At 50.7% G+C, this 21,384-nt stretch overlaps 5 protein-coding genes across 5 annotated transcripts; 3 read left to right on the forward strand and 2 right to left on the reverse strand.

Moving 5' to 3' along the window:
- Nucleotides 1-834: 834 nt before the first annotated feature.
- GDH1 (glutamate dehydrogenase (NADP(+)) gdh1) lies at nucleotides 835-4,601 on the reverse strand. The gene is made up of 2 exons (XM_024900822.2): nucleotides 1,264-4,601; nucleotides 835-1,200 (listed from the first exon to the last, which is right to left on the reverse strand). Exons 1-2 carry the CDS (start codon nucleotides 4,476-4,478, stop codon nucleotides 1,122-1,124), a joined length of 3,294 nt encoding a protein of 1,097 aa, XP_024757865.2. The 5' UTR covers nucleotides 4,479-4,601; the 3' UTR covers nucleotides 835-1,121.
- An 8,933-nt stretch (nucleotides 4,602-13,534) lies between these two features.
- On the forward strand, nucleotides 13,535-14,071 carry TrAFT101_011715 (uncharacterized protein; the record flags this gene model as incomplete). The annotated part of the gene is made up of 2 exons (XM_024910108.1): nucleotides 13,535-13,622; nucleotides 13,698-14,071. 2 exons carry the CDS (start codon nucleotides 13,535-13,537, stop codon nucleotides 14,069-14,071), a joined length of 462 nt encoding a protein of 153 aa, XP_024757862.1.
- A 595-nt stretch (nucleotides 14,072-14,666) lies between these two features.
- Nucleotides 14,667-16,255, forward strand: TrAFT101_011716 (uncharacterized protein). Its single transcript, XM_024900753.2, has 4 exons — nucleotides 14,667-14,847; nucleotides 14,927-15,066; nucleotides 15,186-15,888; nucleotides 15,997-16,255. Exons 1-4 carry the CDS (start codon nucleotides 14,818-14,820, stop codon nucleotides 16,183-16,185), a joined length of 1,062 nt encoding a protein of 353 aa, XP_024757861.2. The 5' UTR covers nucleotides 14,667-14,817; the 3' UTR covers nucleotides 16,186-16,255.
- TrAFT101_011717 (uncharacterized protein) lies at nucleotides 16,239-19,494 on the reverse strand. Its single transcript, XM_024900799.2, has 2 exons — nucleotides 17,058-19,494; nucleotides 16,239-17,000 (listed from the first exon to the last, which is right to left on the reverse strand). The coding sequence occupies exons 1-2, from the start codon at nucleotides 19,372-19,374 to the stop codon at nucleotides 16,654-16,656; spliced, it is 2,664 nt and encodes an 887-aa protein (XP_024757860.2). The 5' UTR covers nucleotides 19,375-19,494; the 3' UTR covers nucleotides 16,239-16,653.
- Nucleotides 19,495-19,922: 428 nt separating this feature from the next.
- Nucleotides 19,923-20,813, forward strand: TrAFT101_011718 (uncharacterized protein; the record flags this gene model as incomplete). Its single annotated transcript, XM_024903517.2, has 4 exons — nucleotides 19,923-19,928; nucleotides 20,006-20,281; nucleotides 20,344-20,601; nucleotides 20,670-20,813. The coding sequence occupies 4 exons, from the start codon at nucleotides 19,923-19,925 to the stop codon at nucleotides 20,811-20,813; spliced, it is 684 nt and encodes a 227-aa protein (XP_024757859.1).
- Nucleotides 20,814-21,384: the final 571 nt, after the last annotated feature.

A 21,384-nucleotide genomic window follows, 5' to 3' on the forward strand; every position in this document is an offset into this window, starting at 1 on the left:
GCACAAGCATGCAATAAAGCAGCATTGAATTTCTTCAAGTCAAAATCAACACACGCAGCAGACCTTGTCCAGCATCTTCAATTTTGATCTCATGCACCGTGTCCACTCCATGCAGGTGCAGATGCAGCTGAGATGCACCCGCCGGGTTCCTACATGCTCGTAGGTCCAGTCCAGCTAACGGTACCCACATATCTTTCCACCTCCAATATCCACCCGCTGCAGCTCCCATGTATCCCTCGCTCTCTATACCTCATCCGCTGTACTTCCATCCCCATCTTCAAAAACATCACCACACGCATAACACACCACCATCCTCCAAAACACCGCCGCATAAACACAGCATGACGCCGCATAAACATCCCCATCCCAATCCCATACCCGCATAACCAAACGGACTCTCCTAGCGAATCCCGCTTCAACCCAGGTTTTAAAAAGAAAGGAAAGAAAATACTACATACTACAAGTACAGGCCAAGGTACCCAAAGCTGAAACAACCCCACGCACCCTTCACGCAATCTCACTGGCTCTCTCTGGTGCTTCTACCCCTGGATCCGAAACATGATCATTCCCGGCTTGCATTTTTTTTATCAAAGTGTGTGTGGGCAATCGCGCTTCCCTTACACAATCTCTCTATTCGTAGCTTTCTTTTTTTTTTTTTTTTTTTTTTTTTTTGGACTCGCTCGTATTAGATAATACAGTAACACACCCTAGCATCTAATTAGCATCATTCTATTTTCAGAAACAAAGACATGGTAGCATTCATAAGTCCATCAGCGTCATTAGTGTAAAGACATCATCATAGTTCACAAGATAAATCATGTAATTCATCAAAATCATCCTTTTTTTATTCAGTCCTTTAATCCCATAAGAACCCTATCAATAATCCTATAAATCTATTTCTTATAAAGTTACTCCCTTGTTGATAAGGCAGCACTTGAGGGCCATTTAACCTGTTTTTTCATTTTCCTCCATTCTTCGTTTGACCCAAACTGAGAGACACTTTTTTTTGGTTGTCCTCTATTCAATGCATCATATAAAATATTGCAAGTAAAACACGCTCCAAAGGCAAAAGCAAAAAAAAGCAAGGTATTAATTAATGCAAAATCTCCTCCATTCTCCCTCTACTGGTGGATAGACATGCGTCGAACCTGCTCAGTAGGGTTGCCCTGAGCAGCCATCTCGGCCAACTTCTTTGTCATGCTATTAAAGTAAATGTTAGCAGCTATTCGTCAAATATATTAAGTTGGGGTAAATAAAACTTACAAATCAAAGAAGGCAAACTGGCTGGGCTGGCTACCAAACTCGTAAACGAATCGGCTGGCCAGGTAGCTGCCAAAGATGGCGCGCAGGTAATTCTCCGGCACGCGGGAGATGATGGTGTCGAGGCCAATCTTCTCCAGCAGCAGCTTGGGGAGAGCGTTCTTCAAAACACCCTTGCGGATGTTCTCGTTCTCCCACAGGTCAGAGTGCTGCAGCTTCTCGTCGAGGTCGGTAATGGCCACCGACAGCTTGTCGGACAGAACAGATCGGGGAATGCCAGTCTGCTCGTGCTCACGCCAGATGGCCTCGAACTCAAGTCGGGCATTCTCCTGGATCTTGGTCTGAACCTCTCGTACGTAGTCGTTGTAGAACTGGGGTGCCTTTCCGGTCTTGGCATCGACGCACATGTGCTCGATGAAGCCGTCAGTGTCAAAGGACAGAGAGGCCAGGACTTCCAGAGATGATGAGGTGACACCTCCCTTGTTGGCAGAAGCATCCTTGTAGAGAATGCAGCCGGCAGCCTCCAGGCGCAGCTTAGCGTCCTGGGTGATGAACAGGTTGGCACCCTCAACAATGTAGGGGATGATGCTCTTGCCGTCCTTGATGAGGCGGTTGACCGAGATGAGGTCAATGGATTCGGGTCGGCCACCGCAGGGAACAAAGCTGTCCGTCATATCGGTCTCGCGCAGGTGGTAAGTGTTGCGGAAAGATGTGCCGTTGTTGACGACCTCTCCGCTAGGCAGAGTGACGTTGTTCTCGTCGCAGAGAACGCGGTATCCGTCCTTGGACAGCTTGGACATGTCGTACTCGATAATCATGGCACGCTTCTTGGCCAGGCGAATCAGCTCGTCCTTGTCCAGGCCGTTGGGGTCCGCCAGCACACCAGAGCCGTCGACGACAGCAGTGTACTTTTCGTTGCTGAGAAGGATTTCGTTGCTGCCCAAGTCGCCGTCGGGACCACCGGTCTGCATCTTTCGGACCTGAGAGGGGTCGAGGTCGAGCTTGCGGTAGATGCCCTTGACATACTCGCGCACAGACAGGGTAGTCATTCCGTACTTGTCGTGGGGGATACCACCCAGCTTGGGGGACTTGCCGGTGAAGAAAGACTTCCACCAGGGAGCTCCACGAGCCTTGGCGTGCTCGGTGGCCCAGTTGACCAGGTCAGCGGTGTTCTCATCGGGACCCATGAACAGGATCTCCTCCTTTCCATATAGATCAACAATGGGGTTCTTGATTCCAGGGGTCTCTGCGGGGAGGAGAAGATCGAGGATACTATCAATGTACTTCTCAAACGCCTCGGTGGCCTTGTCCTGCTGCTTGGGGTCCAGGAGAATGACACCCTTGGATCCACCCTCGGGAATGTCCTTGTTCTTGCGCTGCTGGGTGCTGGCAAGGCCGTAGTTCTCGTCAAAGAGGTTACGCGCGTTGATGCCATAGGCCTCCTTGCTGCGGGACTTGACGATACGGATACCACCTCGAGAAATGTCTCGGAAACGGAGGTGGAAGCCACGAGACTCAGCGCCAATGACCAAGAACATACCATACAGGGGCTTGGGGTACTCAGCCTCTGGCAGGAAAGAGGGATCCAAGCGGAAGCTCAGAGCGACCTTGGTGGGGGTGAAGTAGTTGGTCTTGAGGATGGCGTTGTTGAACACGCGGAAGGCAGTCATGACCATCTCGTCGTGCTCGTTGGCGACCGTCTTGGAGATCCTGTCTCGGAGCTTGTCATCAGACATGACCTCGACGGCAGGGGTGGCCAGGACTGCGCCGTTCTCCTGCTGCAGAGGCGCGGGGAAGTGCACGTTGGCAAAGGCAGCATAGAGCAGGCGGACCAGCTCGGGGTATGTCTGGATAATCTCGACAATGTAGTCGGGGGTAAAGGTCTCGGTACGGAGACGTCGCTTGAGCTTGGACAGCAGAGCCGCATGAGCGTTCTGCTTGGGGTCCAGGATCTCGGAGAGAGAGGCGTACTCGGGGCCGAGACGGTTCAGGAAGTGCTGGACAAACACCCAGGCGCTGTGGGCGTAGACGGACTCCTGCAGGCTCAGCTCACCAGTGGCAAATAGGTGGTGGAACTTGTTCTGGGGCAGGCAGTAGAGCAGGGAGATTTCCTTGGTGATCTGGTGGATTGAGGCATCGATCGAGGGGAAGTAGCCCTCCAGGTTGGCGGCGGGGCGGAGGTAGACAGACATGACGGTGATGCCGTTGGAGAACTGCTCCACATACTTTCGCGAGGAGGTGACTCCATAGTAGTGGTACAGGTCACTGAGGGTCGAGAAGATGCCGCGGGCAGTGCGGCTGCGGAAAGCAACAACCAGACGTCTCTCGGCCGAGCCCTCAATGTCGAAGACCTCAATGACGGGGCCAGCTCGGTTGACGGCAAGCTCGATGATCTCCTGGTAGATCTGCTTGGTGTTGGCGGTGGCCTTTTGCCAGAAACCAACGTCGGAGATGACCTCGATTCTGGTCTCCTTGGGGTCGGTAGACTCGGGGCTCTGCTTGAAGTGGCACTGGTACACAAAGTAGCAGCGGAGAGTGGCCTTTGAGCTCGGGCTGGCGCCAATAGCGGCAGGCGATCGGAAGGTCTCGACACGGTACTTGCTCTTGCCCTGGTGATCCAAATACTTGGACTCGAGACGAGACTCGTACCTAGGGCCGGCAACGTGGGCCTTGCCAGGCTCGCTCGTGTCGATGTAGATGGCGTGGTCATGGGCCTCCATGTCCAGGCGGATCTCCTCCTGCTTGTCCTCTCTTGAGTGGGCAGCAACCTTGGCGGCGTAGAGAGAGGTGATCTGGTTGGCAATGACATCGGGGGTCTCGATGTGGAAGTAGACATCGTCGATGCCCAGCTTCTCGTAGAACCACTCAATCTGCTCGTCAATCAAGGCATCAGGGAGCCAGCCACCCTGCTGGATGATGGCCTTGACAGACTTGATCTGCTCCGTCTTGCCCTCAAACTGGGGGGCGACGTAGCCGACTGTGGCAGAGCGCAGAACTCGGTGTCCATTCCTCACGCTAAGAGGAACCTGGGGGACGCTGACGTGAGTGGGCTGAGGTGAGGGACCACGACTTGATTCTGATTCAGAAGTCTGAATCTGAGCCAAAGCCTTGGGCCTGGGGGGAGCTGCGGAAGACATTGTGGAGGATAGGTCTAAAGGGTCCTTGTATTCAGGGAAGCTGTCCAAGTGGGAAAAGTTAGTTTGGAGTGCCAAAGCCATGGTGAAGGTATCAAGCAGCAGAGAAAAAAAGTATTAAACAAGAAACAATGAATACACGAAATTTGGAAGAAATTAAAAGTTGGTATGAAAACGGGAAGAAGGAGAGAACGCTGGCGTGCAAGGAAAGCCGTTGCTAAGACGTATATCTTATATATACTTTCAAGCCACGATGCTCCCAAGCTGTAGCGTGAAAAGATAAGGATTTCTTTTGCATTGGTTTGCCAATGACAGGCAACCCGGCGCATGAATCAAATGACATAGGCGATCCAGGCAAGGGTAGCTATCAAGCCCCAGGTAAGACACGCCAGAGACGCAAGGAGAGATCAGATGGCAGCGCCACACTCGTGGTGTTGATACCGCGAGATATCGCAGTTGCCAGGGGCAAGGAATGCGAGTGCTCGCCCAAGCTTGGCTGGGCAAAGGCCACGGTTGAATGTAAAACACGATTCGTGCTCACCGCCGCAGGCCAAAGCTCAGGCACGTCATGATGCCACAGCCCCTTGGGCGGTTTTCTGCAAACTAGTCTGCCGTATTGATTCGACGGGAGCGGCGGAGGGCGACGAGGGGCACAGAAAAAGAAAAACAGCCACTAACAGCCCAATCGCAAGGCTAGCTATCACCACGTACCTAATATCAAGACAGGGAAGGGCGAAATGGTAAGAATAGCAGCGGATCTCGTGTCAATCCTAGAGCAATTGAAAAAAGCAGTCAGCCAACAGCTGCTTTCGGAAAAAAAGGAGAGATTGTTTGTCAGATCCATCAATCAGACGTACCAGATAACGCTATTCAAACAGCAGTTAAAAAAGCTAAAGGCTGAGGCTGTGGCGGGGCAGGGGGCTTCAGCTGATAGTGGTGCTCCTGCGGTCTGGATGGCGACAGGAGGAAGATAAGAAGACCCAAGATCGGTGAGACGGGCTTCGTATTTATGAGGTCGGTGCGTGGACGAGAGATAAGAGAAGAAATTCTGCGAGAGAGTTTCTATTTTAAGCGCTGCGTCTAGAAGCCACAGAACGGCCATCTGTTAGCAACTCCGTTGCTGTTTGCAGCCAGATTCCTCTTTTTTTCCAAAGCGGATCAGAAGGAGCTGACAGCTTCGGCAGTGCCGAGGTGCCGCTGCTGGTGATCATTGGATCGCCTGGGACCCTTTTGTTGGGCTGTGTTGGAGCTGGACTCACCGTTTTGGGACTTTTGTCTAATAATGTTTTCTCTTTTTTTTTGTTTGGTTCTTTTGTTTATCCCCTGAGGATGGTGTTGGGCGAGGGGGATGCTGGTAGAAAAGATGCAGATGGCAGAGAAAGAGTATAGGTAGTGGCGTATAGTTGACGGCTCAGAGGGATTGAGGAGCCAATTGGCGCTGGTGACAGGCCTGACGGGATGATTCAAGGACAACAAGTGAAGCTGAAGCTACTCATCTGCACCAAACGCACCCGGCGGCGCTGGCTCTTAAGTACTCTGGCGATTCTGGCTCTGGTGAGCTCGTCGACGCTTCGTGACTCTTGCCATCGTCACGGTACGCCACGGTACTTGGCGCTGGTGACCTCGTTGCCCCTCCCCGGGTGGGCCAGCCAGGCCCAGAACTGGAGCCCCCCCTGCGCTGGCCGAGTGCCGCTAGAGCGCTGTAGCACTGTACATGTACGTCCGGTACAGCGAGTACATTGTGTCCCTCCGGCACGCCTGGCCCGCTTAAGCTGCTTCTCGAATCTTTTTTTTCGTCTCGTTAGCCCGGCACAGTGCCAGCCGGTGATCCGGGCCGGTCGAGCTCGCTTTTTGCGTCGCCCTATGACCTGCTTCAGGGCCTTGCCGCTTCCCCCAGCGCCTGTGTTTTAGGGGGCCTGGCCGCTAGCAGCATCACGTTGGCTGTTGCTGGGCTTCTCGCTTTGCCTCCGGCTAGACCGTTGGCACGATGTCAGATGACTCTGGCTCTCATCTCAATGCGGCCGGGGGGGCGACAAAGTCCCTATTCCAAACAAACGGGCGTGTGCTGTACAGTATTGCCTGGGGGGCCGAGTACGAGTCCAGACGAAAGGGGGAACGAGAATGAGAATGAGAAAACCATGCACGGTGTGCGATATGTCGTATCAACACTGTGCTGCACGCACTTCGACTTTGCACTTTGTACATGCTTTGTACATGCAAGCATGTCCGGCCCCCAATGAGGGCAGAGAAACGCTCAAAAGACCCCAAGAGGAACAGCGCGCAAGTTGCGAACAATACATGCTTGATGGCGATATGACCTCACGCCAGCGCCTGGCACGCTGCAGCTTCTCTCCAGGCACTGTAGGCGGTGCGAGTAGGTAAGTATTACCAAATAGCAACTCGCGGCTAGACCCCAAGGGGCAGTATCGCTGGTCCGGGCGTCCGGTACCTGACCGTTCAGCAATCAGGAACCAGCACCGGGGCTGCAGGGCAGGCGCAGGCGCTGCAATGCGGCACCTGGTCACAAATTCCGCCAATCCTCCGGGCCGGTGACACCCACACAAGGCCGACGGTACCAGCACAGTGGCTCTGTCGACGCGCGGACGGGCATGTACCCCAATTGCGACGACGGCGTACCATCGGTACGTACCTCTGCTCTGGCAGCCGGCTATTCGAGGCTCTGCGCTAAGCAGTCCAGTTTTTTGGATTTGCTTCGTTCGCCGTCGTCCCAGAGCTTCTCCAGACGTCCCTGAGCTTTCCCCTCTCGCTGCGCTCTCCACACGAGGGATCGAGACGAGGACTAAGCCTCAAGTGGTGGCTCCCCGTCTTGGCCAGCGCAGAGTCTGGCTGTCTGGTGATGACTCGCAGGATAGACGCGGCCATGGGCCAGCAGTCAGCCAGCCAGTAATACTCGTTCTGCGTACGTTACAGGTATAACCACAAGACAGACGTGTCAGCCTGCGACAAGGGATGTGGGAGAGAGTTCGGAACAGTGTTTTCTGTCTGCTGCATGATGCAGCTCCGGCTTTGCATTGATCATCGGCCTCCCGGGTCCTTCAAGCAATTGCAAATGTGATGCCATGCTGACGTGCGACGCATCTGCGCTGCGCAACATTGTAGCCTGCCTCAACGTCTATTCTTGGCCGCTTATCCGATTTGTGAGAGGCAACGCAAGTCCATTTGGGCCACTCTGCGTATATCAACACCAGGCCCGATGTGTTATTCGAATGCGCCGTGTTACTATATGCTGTATGTACCTGCATGCAGCAGCCAAAGTATACAGACATCCACTTACAAGTGCCTATATACAAAGTACAAGTGTTCGCAAATTACACAATTTCCATCAAGATTCCAAAAGAATTACTACTCGTACAAGGTTACTCAAATCCCAGCGCCTCACAGTCCGAGGAATTCAAATCCTGGGCTTGTCAATGTCGTCGTCGGTTTCGAAAATGCCATCGTGACAATGCAAGGTTGGCTAAGACAGCATCTAGACCTGCCCGTAACGAGCTGTTTGTCATAGGTAGTCAGCAAATTTCGCCTCCAAAGGGGAAAGAAAAACGAAAAAGACCACCTGACAAGCGCCTCCACAACGCGCAGGGCCTAGTCTAATTTCTTCTTTTTCTTCCCTATTTTTTTTTCTCCGAATGCTACTGTACATGGACTACATGGACTACATGGACTACATGGTCACGATGCAGGTGGCCGTTCTGCATACCGCTTCTTTCACATTGTACCGCACTTCTACTTGTAATTCACTCGCAGAATGCACGCTTTTCTGATATCTAAACCAGGTAGATCCGGGGTATAAGCATCTCGTTTGTCTGGCTTTTCCCAACAAAAAGGGCATAAATGCACTATGCAAGCAGGGGCTCGTATATACCTGACACCTTGCATGCACAGTTGCGATCTGGCTACGGGTCCGTCCCCGGTATATTCCAGCTAAGCTTCCCGCTGGCCAGACCCAGCGGCCAGCCGCGGGGATGCTGTCCTTCGTCTTCTCCATCAAATACTATTGCCTGGCGGAAGCGGGTAGCGGGCCAATGGCCCTGTCTAGCTGGCCACGAGGCACATCACGATGGTCCAATCTGCGACGGCGACGAGATTGCGTGGCGGCCCCTATGGTCGTGCTGCTACGGGAGAAAAATTTTCAGCCCCCTGAATGCATTCCATCAACGACAAAACGCAAAACGAAGGTACCTGTACCAATCCGTGTACATAGATGCGTGTTCCTTGCGGGTGCATTGGTCCAAATTGAAACTCGACAGTTGCCCGCTTGCAGCAAATAGGGTGATGGAGCCTGGACATGGCCAGCAGCCAAACACAATGGCAGCACGACGCCTCTCCCCAATATATTCGGCACGGCCTGGAGAAAACGTCCCCACACCCGGTCTTTGTCTCCGCCTCATCGGGCTCTGAACCCCACAAAGGGCCAAGAGACAAGCCGATGGCCCCAGACCCGGCACCACCGCGCCACAAGACTGTCTCTGCATTAGGATTTCCATTACCCCCAGGTTTTCCCATCGCGGGTTTCTATTACCCCCAGTTTACCTGATGAGCGTGCAGTGGGCGAGGGCTAGCGCAGGCTAACTGTGCTTTTGCTGACTGAGGTGTTTTGGCTGCAGGAACATGCCCGTTTTGTGTCTTTAGGCCTGGCAATGGCGTAAACCGCAGCGAACTCGACGGGGTGGCTGCCTCGCATTTACCTCACAGGACGCCGATCTTTGACGCCTTGCAGGAATATGCCTACCTTATGATTTAATCCAAGTGCCTATGCTATTGCCTGTAGAGGTAAGTAGTTACCTGCGAGTACATACATACTTCTATGGAGCACCTAAGTAGTAGTATTAAATTGCCAGCCCAGGTGATGAAACCAAAACTTCTCCAGCACAGTGCGGATGGATCGATCGTCTCAGGATGAAAAATATGCGGCAGAAATGCGGCAGCTTCATTGATCCATTAGCTCATTGATTCATGCATCGTCTTCCGGGACAACTTCATCTACACTCGTCTCATCTCCCTGCCACGGCTTTCCCCAGGAAATAGAGAACAGCGAAAACAAGCTAGATGGGCGGGAGCGGCAAGTCTTGGGCGGTAAACAGGAGGGTAGCATCAAGACCTGGAGTAATAGTCGCGGCTAGAGAAATCTGGGGGAAGCCGTCCGCGCAAATCAATCTAGTATGGACTATTGTATGTGTGGCCGGGACGAGAGCCGCTACTCTTTTTTTTTTTTTTTTTTTTTTTTTTCTCGCTCTGGGGTCTGGCGGCGGAGAAAAACGCTGTGGCCACCTGTTAGTAAATCGTGGGTCCTGGGCAACAATTCGTCTCTTGTTCCACACCCCGCTTATTTTGTTCTTTTCTTTTCTTTTTCTCTTCTTTGGTTGCCCTGCCAGACAGACACCCCTTAGTCAGGGGGGCCAAAAAGACCCATCTAGGCGTCGGCACTGTACCATCACGAGGACCGCAAAAATTAGAAACGAAAAAAATTGCTTCAGCATCTTGCATTGGAGTGAGGTAACTATGTACCTTTTTGATGTGTTTCCCCGTAAAAATGAGAACGACGTACTCCGTACTAGGGATTTAATGTAATTATGTATTTATCTATTTATTTTAATTTTTTGTTTAGTTTCTTTTTCCATTATTTCCATTACTATTATTTTGACGAGTCACGATGGTGGTACCTTGAGTACACGTAGGTAGTTTTTCGTTTGCTGTTAATTCTCTCCTTTCTCACTCCCGTCTTACGTACAAAACTACAGTGGCCTCAATTGCGTGCTTGAACGCCACCGCCGGCAATTTCTCGTTGGTTTTCTTCTTTTTCCGTTTCCTTCTTTATTTGTTCTATTTTTTTTTTTTTTTAGTTTTCAACTTCCCGCTTGGCTTCCTTCTCTTCCGAGGAATTGGCGTTCCTGTAGATCATTTGTTTCCCACTGGCCGGATTATGGCTATTTTAGGAATGACAGTACGAATACAGTCCGGATGAAGATCTCTTGGGAGTACACACAACAGAAGTAGAGTTGTGAAGAAATAAAATTACAATCAAACCAGCAAAAAGCTGTCATCTGGCACATTGATATGGTCTTCCTGTGGCGCTGGATCCCCTGATCTTTTTTTAACTCACTCGCACCGCCACTATAACGGAGTAACAGGAGAAAAAAAAAAAGAATAAGAAAAGCTGGGGATCGGTCTCGGTAGCTCGTACCGAGAGGCTCTCGCTGTGTCATGTGGCCTCTTCTCGCTCGCTTTTTTTTGTGCTACTGCTTGGTACATGCTCGGCTTTGCCCGACCCCGGGTTTTTGGCCGCAGACTTGTCCATATTACTCCGGGCTAATGGTACTGCTCCATCTTGGCGGTCATGATGTAGCTACGTTGCGGGTTCGACTGGATCGGTAGTGTCTTTCATAGTTCCGGCTTCCGGAGCCCATCTAGCGCTGAGACATGACTCTTTTTGGTCACGATTTCCTGGAGAAAACCCTTTTTTTTTCTCTCGTTATGATGTAGATCAAGGGAATAAGATACGAGAGGATACTTTCTTGTCTTACATTGACAATTGCAGTGCGTTTTTTTCTTGTTCCCCGGAAGTTGTTATTTACGGATCCGACTTCCGAATCCGAGACCTGCTGTAAATGGCCTCCTCTGTTTCCACCCCCGGCCATCTTCCTTTGCAAACCCCCTTATTTAGAGTTGTTGGCGGGAATAAAAAGGGTGAGCGCAGGTCGATCACAAGACACTTCTATTAGGAAAGGCTTCATGGCAATCTTCAGTGACCGGGCGGTGTAAGGGCAGATGCTCGATCTTGGGGATTCGTTGAGAGAAGAAAGGATCGGGACAATCCTAAATACTTTTTAGGTAAATGTGTTTTACTTTTGGGGTTACGGTGAAGAGGAAAGGGGTGCGGATGGCCTCGTGGATTGGTTTTGGTGGATCATGGTGTGTTTGATGTTTTGCTGTAATACATTGTGATGGCCGTTGAATTTTAAGGGGTATGCATGTAAAGCTGGAGACGAAAATAAAAAAAAAAATAAAAAAAAAAAAAGAGGCCGTGTAGCATTGGGGGATTTTGACTTGATTCAATCTACGGGATGATCAGGTGTGCGTGCGCATTGGTTGACCAGCTATTGAAAGAAAGATTATATGATACGGGTGGTCAACGGCCAAGCAGCCATGACTTTTGCTTAGACCCTTGCCCTTGCTCAGCCTGACCGTTTGTTTGGACAGGGAACTCTAATTGCACTGATGAGCGAAGGAGGTGAGGTCGAATTGTAGATCGAGATGACATGTAATATGGAATTCAACACGTGCGGGACTATTATGTGATAATCAGAGACCATGAGTCTCAGGACAACTGGCTGATCAGCGCGACAAGAAAAAAAAACCTGCTTCTCCCTCTACTGTCAGGAGAGGAGAAATGACGGGGAAATAATTCAGCCTGTTAAGAATGCATTATGCAATGGAATTCGCATTATGTTATGAAAAAATACTTTTTTCTCCTCATTTTCTTACGCATACGGCAATGTATAAAGGATGTGTTGCCTATATAGTAAGGTATGTTTGCCAAAAGTGCAGGGTAGGTGTCTTCATCTATTTTTACATTCCAGGATAGGACTGGGAGGCCGCCATGTGGTGGAATTTTTTTGGCGGCGGCATTTGGCGGGAGGAAATACTAGCTGCGAATGGCATCTGCGTGACAACATACGCAAATATTTACGGCTAGCATTTGATTAGTTAATTTGGGGAATTGTTATTCAATGGCCCAGCCGTAGCAAAAGTTATGAATTTACAACCTGCCTTTTTTTTTTTTTTTTTTTTTTTTTTATTCGTTCTGCTGTCTCTTCTGTCTCAACTGTTGCCACTACTTTCACTTTCTTAAGAGCTATATGTTCCAAAATATTCATGTGCGTTAAATAATTACTTTGCTACGTCGCAGCTGGGATGCTGGATAACGAAACCGGGGTGTTGATAACAACTCCCTTAATTTTTCTCTAAATTAACTTATCAAAATATTCATCCTCCGTTTCGTTTTTTATAACATATACGGTGCACCAATGGGGGCCGATTTTAGGTTAGCAGATGATGTGCTGCGGCTGATAATATCCAAAAAAGTTAGTGTCCATCAAATTTAGAACACGAACTTTTTTTTCCCTAAACCAGAGAGAGCCGCGAATATGCGAAAGCGAAGGATTTACGGAGTACTTTTACTGAATAAAATTCTACAAGAAAAGGGATGACAAAATAAATTCTTTTATTTTTGCCGCTGTTGCACCGAAAAAAATGACAGTGGCACATGCGCGTATTTTTTGACTTGTTTGAATAGATTAGTACCTACTCTGCGACTTTTGAGTCTGGTGACGAGGGCGTGCAATGACATCATCAATGGGAAGAAATTGCTTCACTTCGGCATTGGAGGAAGCAATGATGTGATTAGATGGCTTAAAAAACTTGCCTAAGGCGCAGCTTGTGGCCACTTGCTGCAGTGAATTTTTTTTGGTGCCTTTTTCTCGCAGTAGCTCATCCGCTGCTGGAGCCCGTGTAAGTCAGCAGCTGAAATTGTGTGACACTCCTTGCAATGGCGTCTCTGCAGCAGTTCCGGGGCAGATTCATCTTTTGGGCATTTTCTCTTCAATTTTTCTAATTGTGAGAATGCTCCAGCCTTGCCCAGTACAACTTTCATTCAGAGTTTCTATTAGCAACCTCATACTACAGTATACGCTATGTAGCCTACATGGCATCAGAGCGTCGTAGATAAGGCACGTGACTCTTGCGATATCTTCGGCTAAACCGCCAGAAAAGACGACCCGTAAATCGGCTTCGGCGAGCATAGAGGCCAAAAAATTTGAACCACTGTAGATTTGTGACTGCAGCAATTGAGCGACTAAATCGCATCTCGTCCTCGCAAAGAATCCTCTAAACAAGGATTCGTCTTTTCACGTCTTGTCCCTCTTCTCCGACCCTGTGTTCCGAACGCAAGTTTAAAATAACCGGCACTCGAATTTTTGGAGTTCTGTCCCTCCCCCGCAAACGGAAAGCTTTCTGTATCGCCACTTTTGATATCGGCTTTTCATATCCAATTTGCTTGCGCAACTTGCATTCTTTGCCCACCGGAGCATCGCATACGCTTGATTCACAAATAATCCGTCAAAATGGTTACTCTCACAGAAGTCGAGGATGAGCACTTCCAGCACGCCCACCTCGGGGCCGAGATGGAGGATGACGACTTCACTGATACCGGTATGCTTCTGTTTCCATCCATCACCACCACCACCTCCAGGCGCATCCAGTTCTAATCAAGGCCACTCTTTTCAGAATCCGAAATCTCCAACGAGTCCGACTTTGACCCCTCAGAAGAGACCCTCGCCGAACGGCTATATGCTCTCCGCGATATAATCCCCCCCACCACCCGAGGCTGGGTCTCCAGCCGCGTCAACGCCGTCACCAGCGCCGCCTGGAGCGTCCTGTCCTTTGGCGGCAAGGGTGCCTGGGTTATCACCACCTCTGCGCTCTTCCTCGGTGTTCCGTTTGCGCTGTCCTTTGCCGAGGACCAGCAGCTGACCGCCATGGAGCAGGAGTACAACATGCGACAGACTGGCAGCGAGCTGCTTACCGCAGGAACAGAGGGAAGCACAGCGGACCAGGTCGGAGCTGCTCTGGGCCCTGAGCAGACCAAGGCTGCGCTGTGAAGAGGATAACAAAGGGACTAAACAGGCAAATTCAAACTCAAGATGTAACAAAAAAAGGGAAATGAGACCTGAGGCGCTCATGGTGCAAATGTAGGCGCTTGGAACTGGAAAACAACGATTGGTTCTAATGTAATGACTGGCTTACAATGACAAACGACGGAGGAGGAAGATGGGACGATATATGTGGTTAAGGGGGCCCTACAAAGAGCATTGTAGTCTCCCCTCCATTCGTGTACAATACCTTTAAGCAAGGGAAAGGATGTTTTTTTTGGACGGCTAACTATTAGCTGGGATCTTCCTTTTTTCTATTACAGCTTGGGATGCAAGAAGGAAGAGAAGGGCAAAGGGAAGCTTGTATGATTGACGGCCATCTCATCTCTGGAACGTGGTAGCATTCACACATACTTGTGTATATTTTTTATTCAGCCGTTTGGCCGGAACTGTTGATGAAAGATGTTTATGTGAAGGTGTAAAGACATTGCATGAAGAAGAAACGAAGATGAGAGATTCACACTCTGTGCTTGTAATAGAGCCGTGATTATAGTTTGCGCTGTGCACCTGTCAAAGGCGTGGCAGAACGTATAAGACTGGTATTTGCATGTGCTCTCCAACTGCGGGGCACTTTTCAACCTTCAACTGCTCGCCCATCGTCAACATTTAGACTCTTGACAGCTTCCACCCCTTTCTCAAAAGGTTTTCTCAAAAAAGCTCTAGCGACGCTAAAGTCATTCACCGAAAACTTTAACATGGACTTTATAGCCCTCCCAAAGATTGAGGTTTATCTGTGCCCCCTCTTCTCACCAATCCCATTATCTATCCCTGATGCATCTCATCTAACCTGAGGCTTCTGCACAGCTTCATGCCCACCTCACGGGCAGCATTTCCCGCCAGACCCTTCACGAAGTATGGCTCACCAAGAAAGCCGCCGGGCAAACCGATCTGGAAGATCCACTTGCTGTCATACCAGAAGGCAAACACGACTATAACCTCATAACGTATGTGAGATAAAAAAACGCACATATGCCCAAAGCAAACACACTCCTACACACATATTGGCCATATACCTATATATATAAAGCCTCCTCTCACAAAATACATCTTGAAAAAAATAAAGCTTCTTCCCCCTCTTCAGCAAATACATCTACGCCCTCCTCACCGACGAACCCTCCATCCGCCACGCCACAACCGCCGTCCTGCAATCCTTTCTCCAAGACGGCGTCGTCTACCTCGAGCTGCGCACCACTCCTCGTCCAACACCGCTTCTCTCCGCAGCGCAATACGTCGACATCCTGCTCTCGACAATATCCGAATTTGAAGAGCTCCATCCGCAGCTTCACACGCGGCTTATCCTCTCGGTGGATAGGCGTCATGATTTTGACATGGCCTCTTCTGTGCTTGATCTCGCCATCAACACCTCGCCAGAAGGCATCATCTCTGCCAGAAAGCACGCAATGATAGTAGGTCTGGACCTCTGCGGCGACCCCTCCGCCCGTCCTGCAGGAGAAATATCCCTCTTCACGCCCGTCTTCCAAAAAGCCCGCGCCGCAGGCCTCGGCTTAACGCTGCACTTTGCAGAAATCCAAGCCAGCGCCTCAAAGGCAGAGCTCGAGACCTTGCTGTCGTGGGGGCCCCGGCGGCTGGGCCACGTCATCTGGGAAGACGCTGAGACGAAGAAGGAGATTGCGAGGCGGAAAGACGAGCTGTGTCTGGAGCTGTGTCTGAGCTGTAATGTTCACGCGGGCATGGTGGAAGGTGGGTTCGAGAGCCACCATTTTGGGGAGTGGAGACGTGTTGAAGGGGTGAAAGTGTCACTTGCGGTGAGTTTTCTTCTTCTTCTTCATTTTACCCCGTTTGTTTGAAGTTATACACAAGTGTGGTGGTATAAAGAGGGCAAGGCAGAATATATGCTCACTGTGTTAAAATAGACAGACGATGTGGGCATCTTTGGCAGCCCGCTATCCAACGAGTACCGCCTCGCTGCACAACATTTCCATCTCGATAACCGGCAGATCTGTGCTTTGGCTAGAGAAAGCATCGACTTCATCTTTGGAGGCGAAGAGGAAAAGGAGAGGCTACGACGGATCATGTGGGATGACCATACAACCGCATTATAAACCACATCAGCAAACACTTAGAGAATAATAGAGCAAAGAGTAAAATTAAAGATGAGCATACTGTTTTTTTATTTTATTTTTGCTTCCGTTGCTCTCTTCAGTAACAACACCATTGCGCAATATTGTCATAACGCTACTTTGAATCAGGCTATATATATATATGCTAGAACAAGAAACCAGCTACAACAAGCGAGAGGAGTAGAGAATCTCCATCCATAATTTCCCAATCACTGTATTTTTTGTTTTCCACCCCTTTTAATTCCACCCCCCTTTCCCCCTGTTCCCGTCACGGCCACGGCCGAAATCAAATATCTTGCAACTTTGTAGCGGATTTATATATTAAACGCCAGAAGAAGAAAAAAAGAATCTCAAAAGTCTCAGGAGTCCCAATCTATTTTTTGTCATCAACACGTTATGGAGCACTGGATTCAATTTTTTTTTGTTATTTTATCTTTGTTTTTCTTTCTTTCAGTGCAAAGCTTGCGGAGGGGTATCGAGGTCCACTCCCTCAACCATGTTCTTCTGGACCTGAGTTTCGCCAACCAGTTTGCGGAAGAACTTGGAGGCCTTTTCGCTCTCGCCCTTGACCTTGACTGTCTCGTCGCGCTTCTTGTTGAGATCCTTGACGCTGTGGTCGAGGCCAACTCGCAGGTTGTCGGCGGGCATGCGCAAGACGGTGCGCACTGCTCCTGAAATGCGGGAGGCATTGGTATGCACATAATCAATCTCAGACAGCTGTACCTCAATCTTTCGGGCCAGCCGATGGGGAAGAGAGGTGGGAATCTGCTGAAGGACATATGCCGAGGCGGCAATGGCTAAGAAGATTAGTCAGTAAAGATCCAAGGTCAGTATTGGAAAAAAGGGCTACATACCGGCAATCACAATTCCAGGAAGGATGAGCTTGCGAAGGTTGTCATTGCCAAGGATTTTCGTCGCGGTAATGGCATGGTCCATCCAGGAGTTCATTCCCAGCATGCGAGGCACGACTGCACCAGCAATTGTCAGGGCCATACCTGTGCCGGCAAACTTCTCTTGGCTGTGCAGCAGAGTTGAAAAGTCCACAAAGTCGGCAAAATGAGTAGGGACATCCACCTGGCGGGCAAAGGCATCCTTCTTTCGTCGGAACATGACGTCTGGTCGGAAGTGGAGGTTTTGGAATTCGTCGCCCACATGCAGCAGGCCGAGCTGCTTGATAGCATTGACGCCCCTGACGGTCTGGCCACGGGCGTAGTCCTCGCAGGTGCTGACGGCGTCCGCAATGTGGGATAGAATAGCATCCTTGAGATCGTCGGCATATCCAAAAGCACCAAAGAGTCCGGGGTACGGGATATCGTACTTGGTGCTTCCGGCGTAAGTGATGGCAGCGTTAAGCTGATTTCGAGTATGGTCGTAGACGGTCTTGCAGGTCTCTTCGATGTTATGGACAACCTGCTCATCAACTTCGGATCGGGCCTTCTTGCTGGCCAAAATCTGCGGCTCAAGCTCCTTGAGCTCCTGGGTGACACGGTCAAACTCAGATTGGGCCACCTCATGGTTGACGGTAGCCAAGGTATTAACGTCATTGAGGATATTCAACAGATACGTCCTTGCGGGAGCAAGCTTCGATCTTGCACGCTTTTCCAGAACAAATCTCCGCAGCGACTGTTCGAGCTTCTCAAAGTCACGAACCTTGTCCAGGTCCTTGCCCTTGCCGTTGTCGTCGGGGTCGTCTCCACCCCCGCTGCCACTCCCACTGCCGCCTCCGCTTGGTCCGCCAGGGGGTGAAGGTGCCATGGGGATAACATTGCTGGAGACGAAATGGACAAGTTCAGACGCTTCTTTGTGAGTTCGCGGACTGAGCCCGGCAACTTGGTCCAAGATCATCTTCTGGCATCGCTCCTTGTCTCGAATGAAGTCATAGCCGTTGACAACGATGAAAATGTACGCCTTCTCCGCAGCGGCGGCCCAGATGAATTCCTTGGCAGACTGCGTAAAGTGATTCGCCGCGGAAACAACAAACACAACTACGTCAATCTCCTCTTGCCGAGCAAAAATGGCCGTCGTCTTGGTTGTATCTGAATTGAGACCTGGAGCATCGATCAGGGCAATATCCACAACGCCGTTGCTGAGTAGAGATTCATCAATCGTTCGGACATCCTTAACATAGACCTTGCACTGGATGTACTTTTCATTGTCAATGACAATTTTCTCGAGCTCCTGAAGAGAGTAAGCATCATATGTCGATTCGTCGTTTCGGTTGTAAATCATCTCCTTGTGGACGGCGTGGACTTCTTCGATGCCTGCGTTTTCCCGTGCGTTCAAAACCTCACAAAAGATGGCGGTGCAAGGCTGCTGATCCTCAGGTAAAACTTTCCGGCGCAACAGGGCATTGCAAAAGGTCGATTTGCCGGCATTCAAATCACCGGTAATAAGGACCTTGCTTGATGTATCCTCGATACGTTCACGGAGCGACACAAGATGCTTGATGCTGGAGCCGATTTTGCCATCAAGGAGTGATGCAATAGAGCCCTTTTCCAAAGAGTGTACCAGCTCGGTCTGGTGGAGAGCTCCTAGCTTCAGGTCGAGCTTTAAAATTGAAAATTCCTGAGCGATCTGAGGTGAGACAAGTCGAGGCTCCGCCGCGGGTCGAGCCTCAGCCGCTTGGCTAGACTCTGCCGACGCATCTTCGAGGCTGGTCATGGCTCTCCTAAGCATGGGTGGCGGCGCTTGGCTGGACCTGGCCGCGATATCCTCCATGGTGGATGAGTGTAAGAGTCCAGGACGAGGCACATCCGCTTCCATTTTCTCCGCTCGTTGAACAGAAGGGTAATGCGCAGGCCACGTAGCATTCATCTCTCGAAGACTATGCAGGAGGTCCAGCACCTTGTTGATTGACCGGCCCAGCGTGGCCCTCTGGGAGTTGTACCACATCTGGTGGATAGCATGGGACTGTCGACGGTCGCCATGTGTTGAGATGTCCAACATGCCTGGTTCGTCGCCCATGATGCTGCCTCCATATCCTGAATCAGCTTCGAGCATGCTCTGCAGGCGTGCGGCGTGCTCGGAGGTCGTGCCGTTGCCAACCGTCATGTAGTTGGGCCGCACTCCGGATGCACCCGCCTGGCCTGCCATGTTCGGGTCCAGGTGAGCATCGTCAGAGTCGTGCCCCGCGGGCGATTTGCCCTTGTCGTTGAAATATTCCTGGCTCATGCTGGTGAAGGCGTGCCTGCCCACAGCATTGTCGAGCTACGGGATGAGGGAGCAGAAATGCCGGTGCGGTAGAGCTGCAAAGGTTGGGTATGTAGGAGGAGGGTCAGGCGTAGAACGGGGTTCGTCAAGTAAAAAGGTTGCATGATGTTTAAGCAAATTGCCTCCCCGGCGGTCACGAAGCTCCCTTGATTGGCCTAGCTCGTCGGCATAAGCTCGGCAGGCCTGCAGCTATCTTATCGTTGGTCCCGAAAATTGGGCCAGCCGAAACAGGTATCCTGCAAGTACCTTGGCACCTCTGCGCGGTGGTGGGGGTACATTGCCCAGCTTTTTGGCAACGACGTAACGCTTTTTAGCGACGCAAGCACGGCGCTGCAGTGAGGACGACCGACGTACGTCGCTCTTCGGGCACTCCGCTAGGCAGATGTCATTCTTCCTCGTTATCATCTCGCGACAATCTATTCACCACGTAGTTCTTCCTCACTGCCGCATCTACAGCACCGCACCGCACTGCGACTGCTTCCTTTCCACAGGACGAACCCTGAATCATCATGAATGTGAGGCACTGCACTGGCATCGCAGCCTTCTCCCCCCACCCAAGGGCAACGGCACCTAACCAGACGTGCAAATGCAGATCCTAGAATGGGCGTTTGGCAAGCGCATGACGCCGGCCGAGCGCTTGCGCAAGAACCAGCGCATGCTGGATAAGGCCATTCGAGAACTCGACCAGACGCGTGTCAAGCTGGAGAAGCAGGAGAAGACGCTGATACAGCAAATCAAGACGAGCGCCAAGAACGGACAGATGGGCGCTTGCAAGATCCAGGCCAAAGATCTGGTGCGCACACGGCGGTACATTGAAAAGTTTTACGGCATGCGCAGTCAACTACAAAAGATTTCTCTGCGGCTGCAGGTATGTCATTGTCCTGTGTTGGCAACTACCCCGATACCGGCTAACAAGCGGATGACGATTAGACCTACCGGACGAACGAGCAGATGATGCAGGCCATGAAGGGTGCTACGATGGCATTGGGTAGCATGAACAAATCCATGAACCTGCCACAGCTCCAGCGGATTGCCATGGAATTCGAGCGAGAAAACGACATCATGGAACAGAGGCAAGAGATGATGGATGACGCCGTTGATGATGCCATGGACGTTGGAATCGAAGAAGAAGGCGACGAGGTTGTTGAGCAAGTGTTGGAAGAGATTGGAATAGATCTAAACCAGGCTGTAAGACTGCACTTTCCCCCGGTAAGAATCTTGACGCAAAAAAACCTTGACTGACTGTTGGATAATAGCTTGGGGAGACCCCAACCGCCTTGGGCAATTCTGCTGTGTCTGAGGGCAAGATTGCGCAGGCCGTTGGCGCTGGAGGTGGAGGCGGAAGCGGTGACCCAGTTGACGACGACCTCCAAGCCCGACTCGACAGTCTTCGAAAGTGAACAACTTCACGACCCAGTCACGAACAGAATAACCAAGGAAGGGGTCTATTGATAGAACCGTCTTTGAATGGAGCCTGCCAAGTTAAAAAGGATGTCTCTCGAGAATGTCTCTTGCTGAGGAACTGCATCCCGTTATGATGCAAGAGAAACATTCAAAAGATGACGGCCTCTACAGAGGATCGTAAAGTCTGAGGATGTTATTTATACATGTATGCGGGGGCTTAGACGGGGAGTGAGCCATGTCCGTTTTCTTGTTCGGCGCAAGAGGTGTTGATGGCGAATATGATTTACGAATACACAAGCAGACATATTTATGCATTCATATTCTAATTATTATGCTAATATGCAAGAGATGCTGCTCTATTCCAACAGGCATCAGGAATAGAGAGCATGACTGCGGCGCCATGGCTTTTTGTCTGTCCTGTTTGGACACACTGGATATTTATAGCGACTGTATGTTTCAGGCCAACAGTCTTGTTTAAACAAGAATATACACTTCTATTTTTACTTTCCATCCCCTCGCAGATTCTGATGTCCAACAATCGCAGTCTGGAGGACGGGAGCACCATCG

This window comes from Trichoderma asperellum, chromosome 7 (genome assembly GCF_020647865.1).
Source record: "Trichoderma asperellum chromosome 7, complete sequence".
In the NCBI taxonomy this organism is placed as follows: Eukaryota; Fungi; Ascomycota; class Sordariomycetes; order Hypocreales; family Hypocreaceae; genus Trichoderma; species Trichoderma asperellum.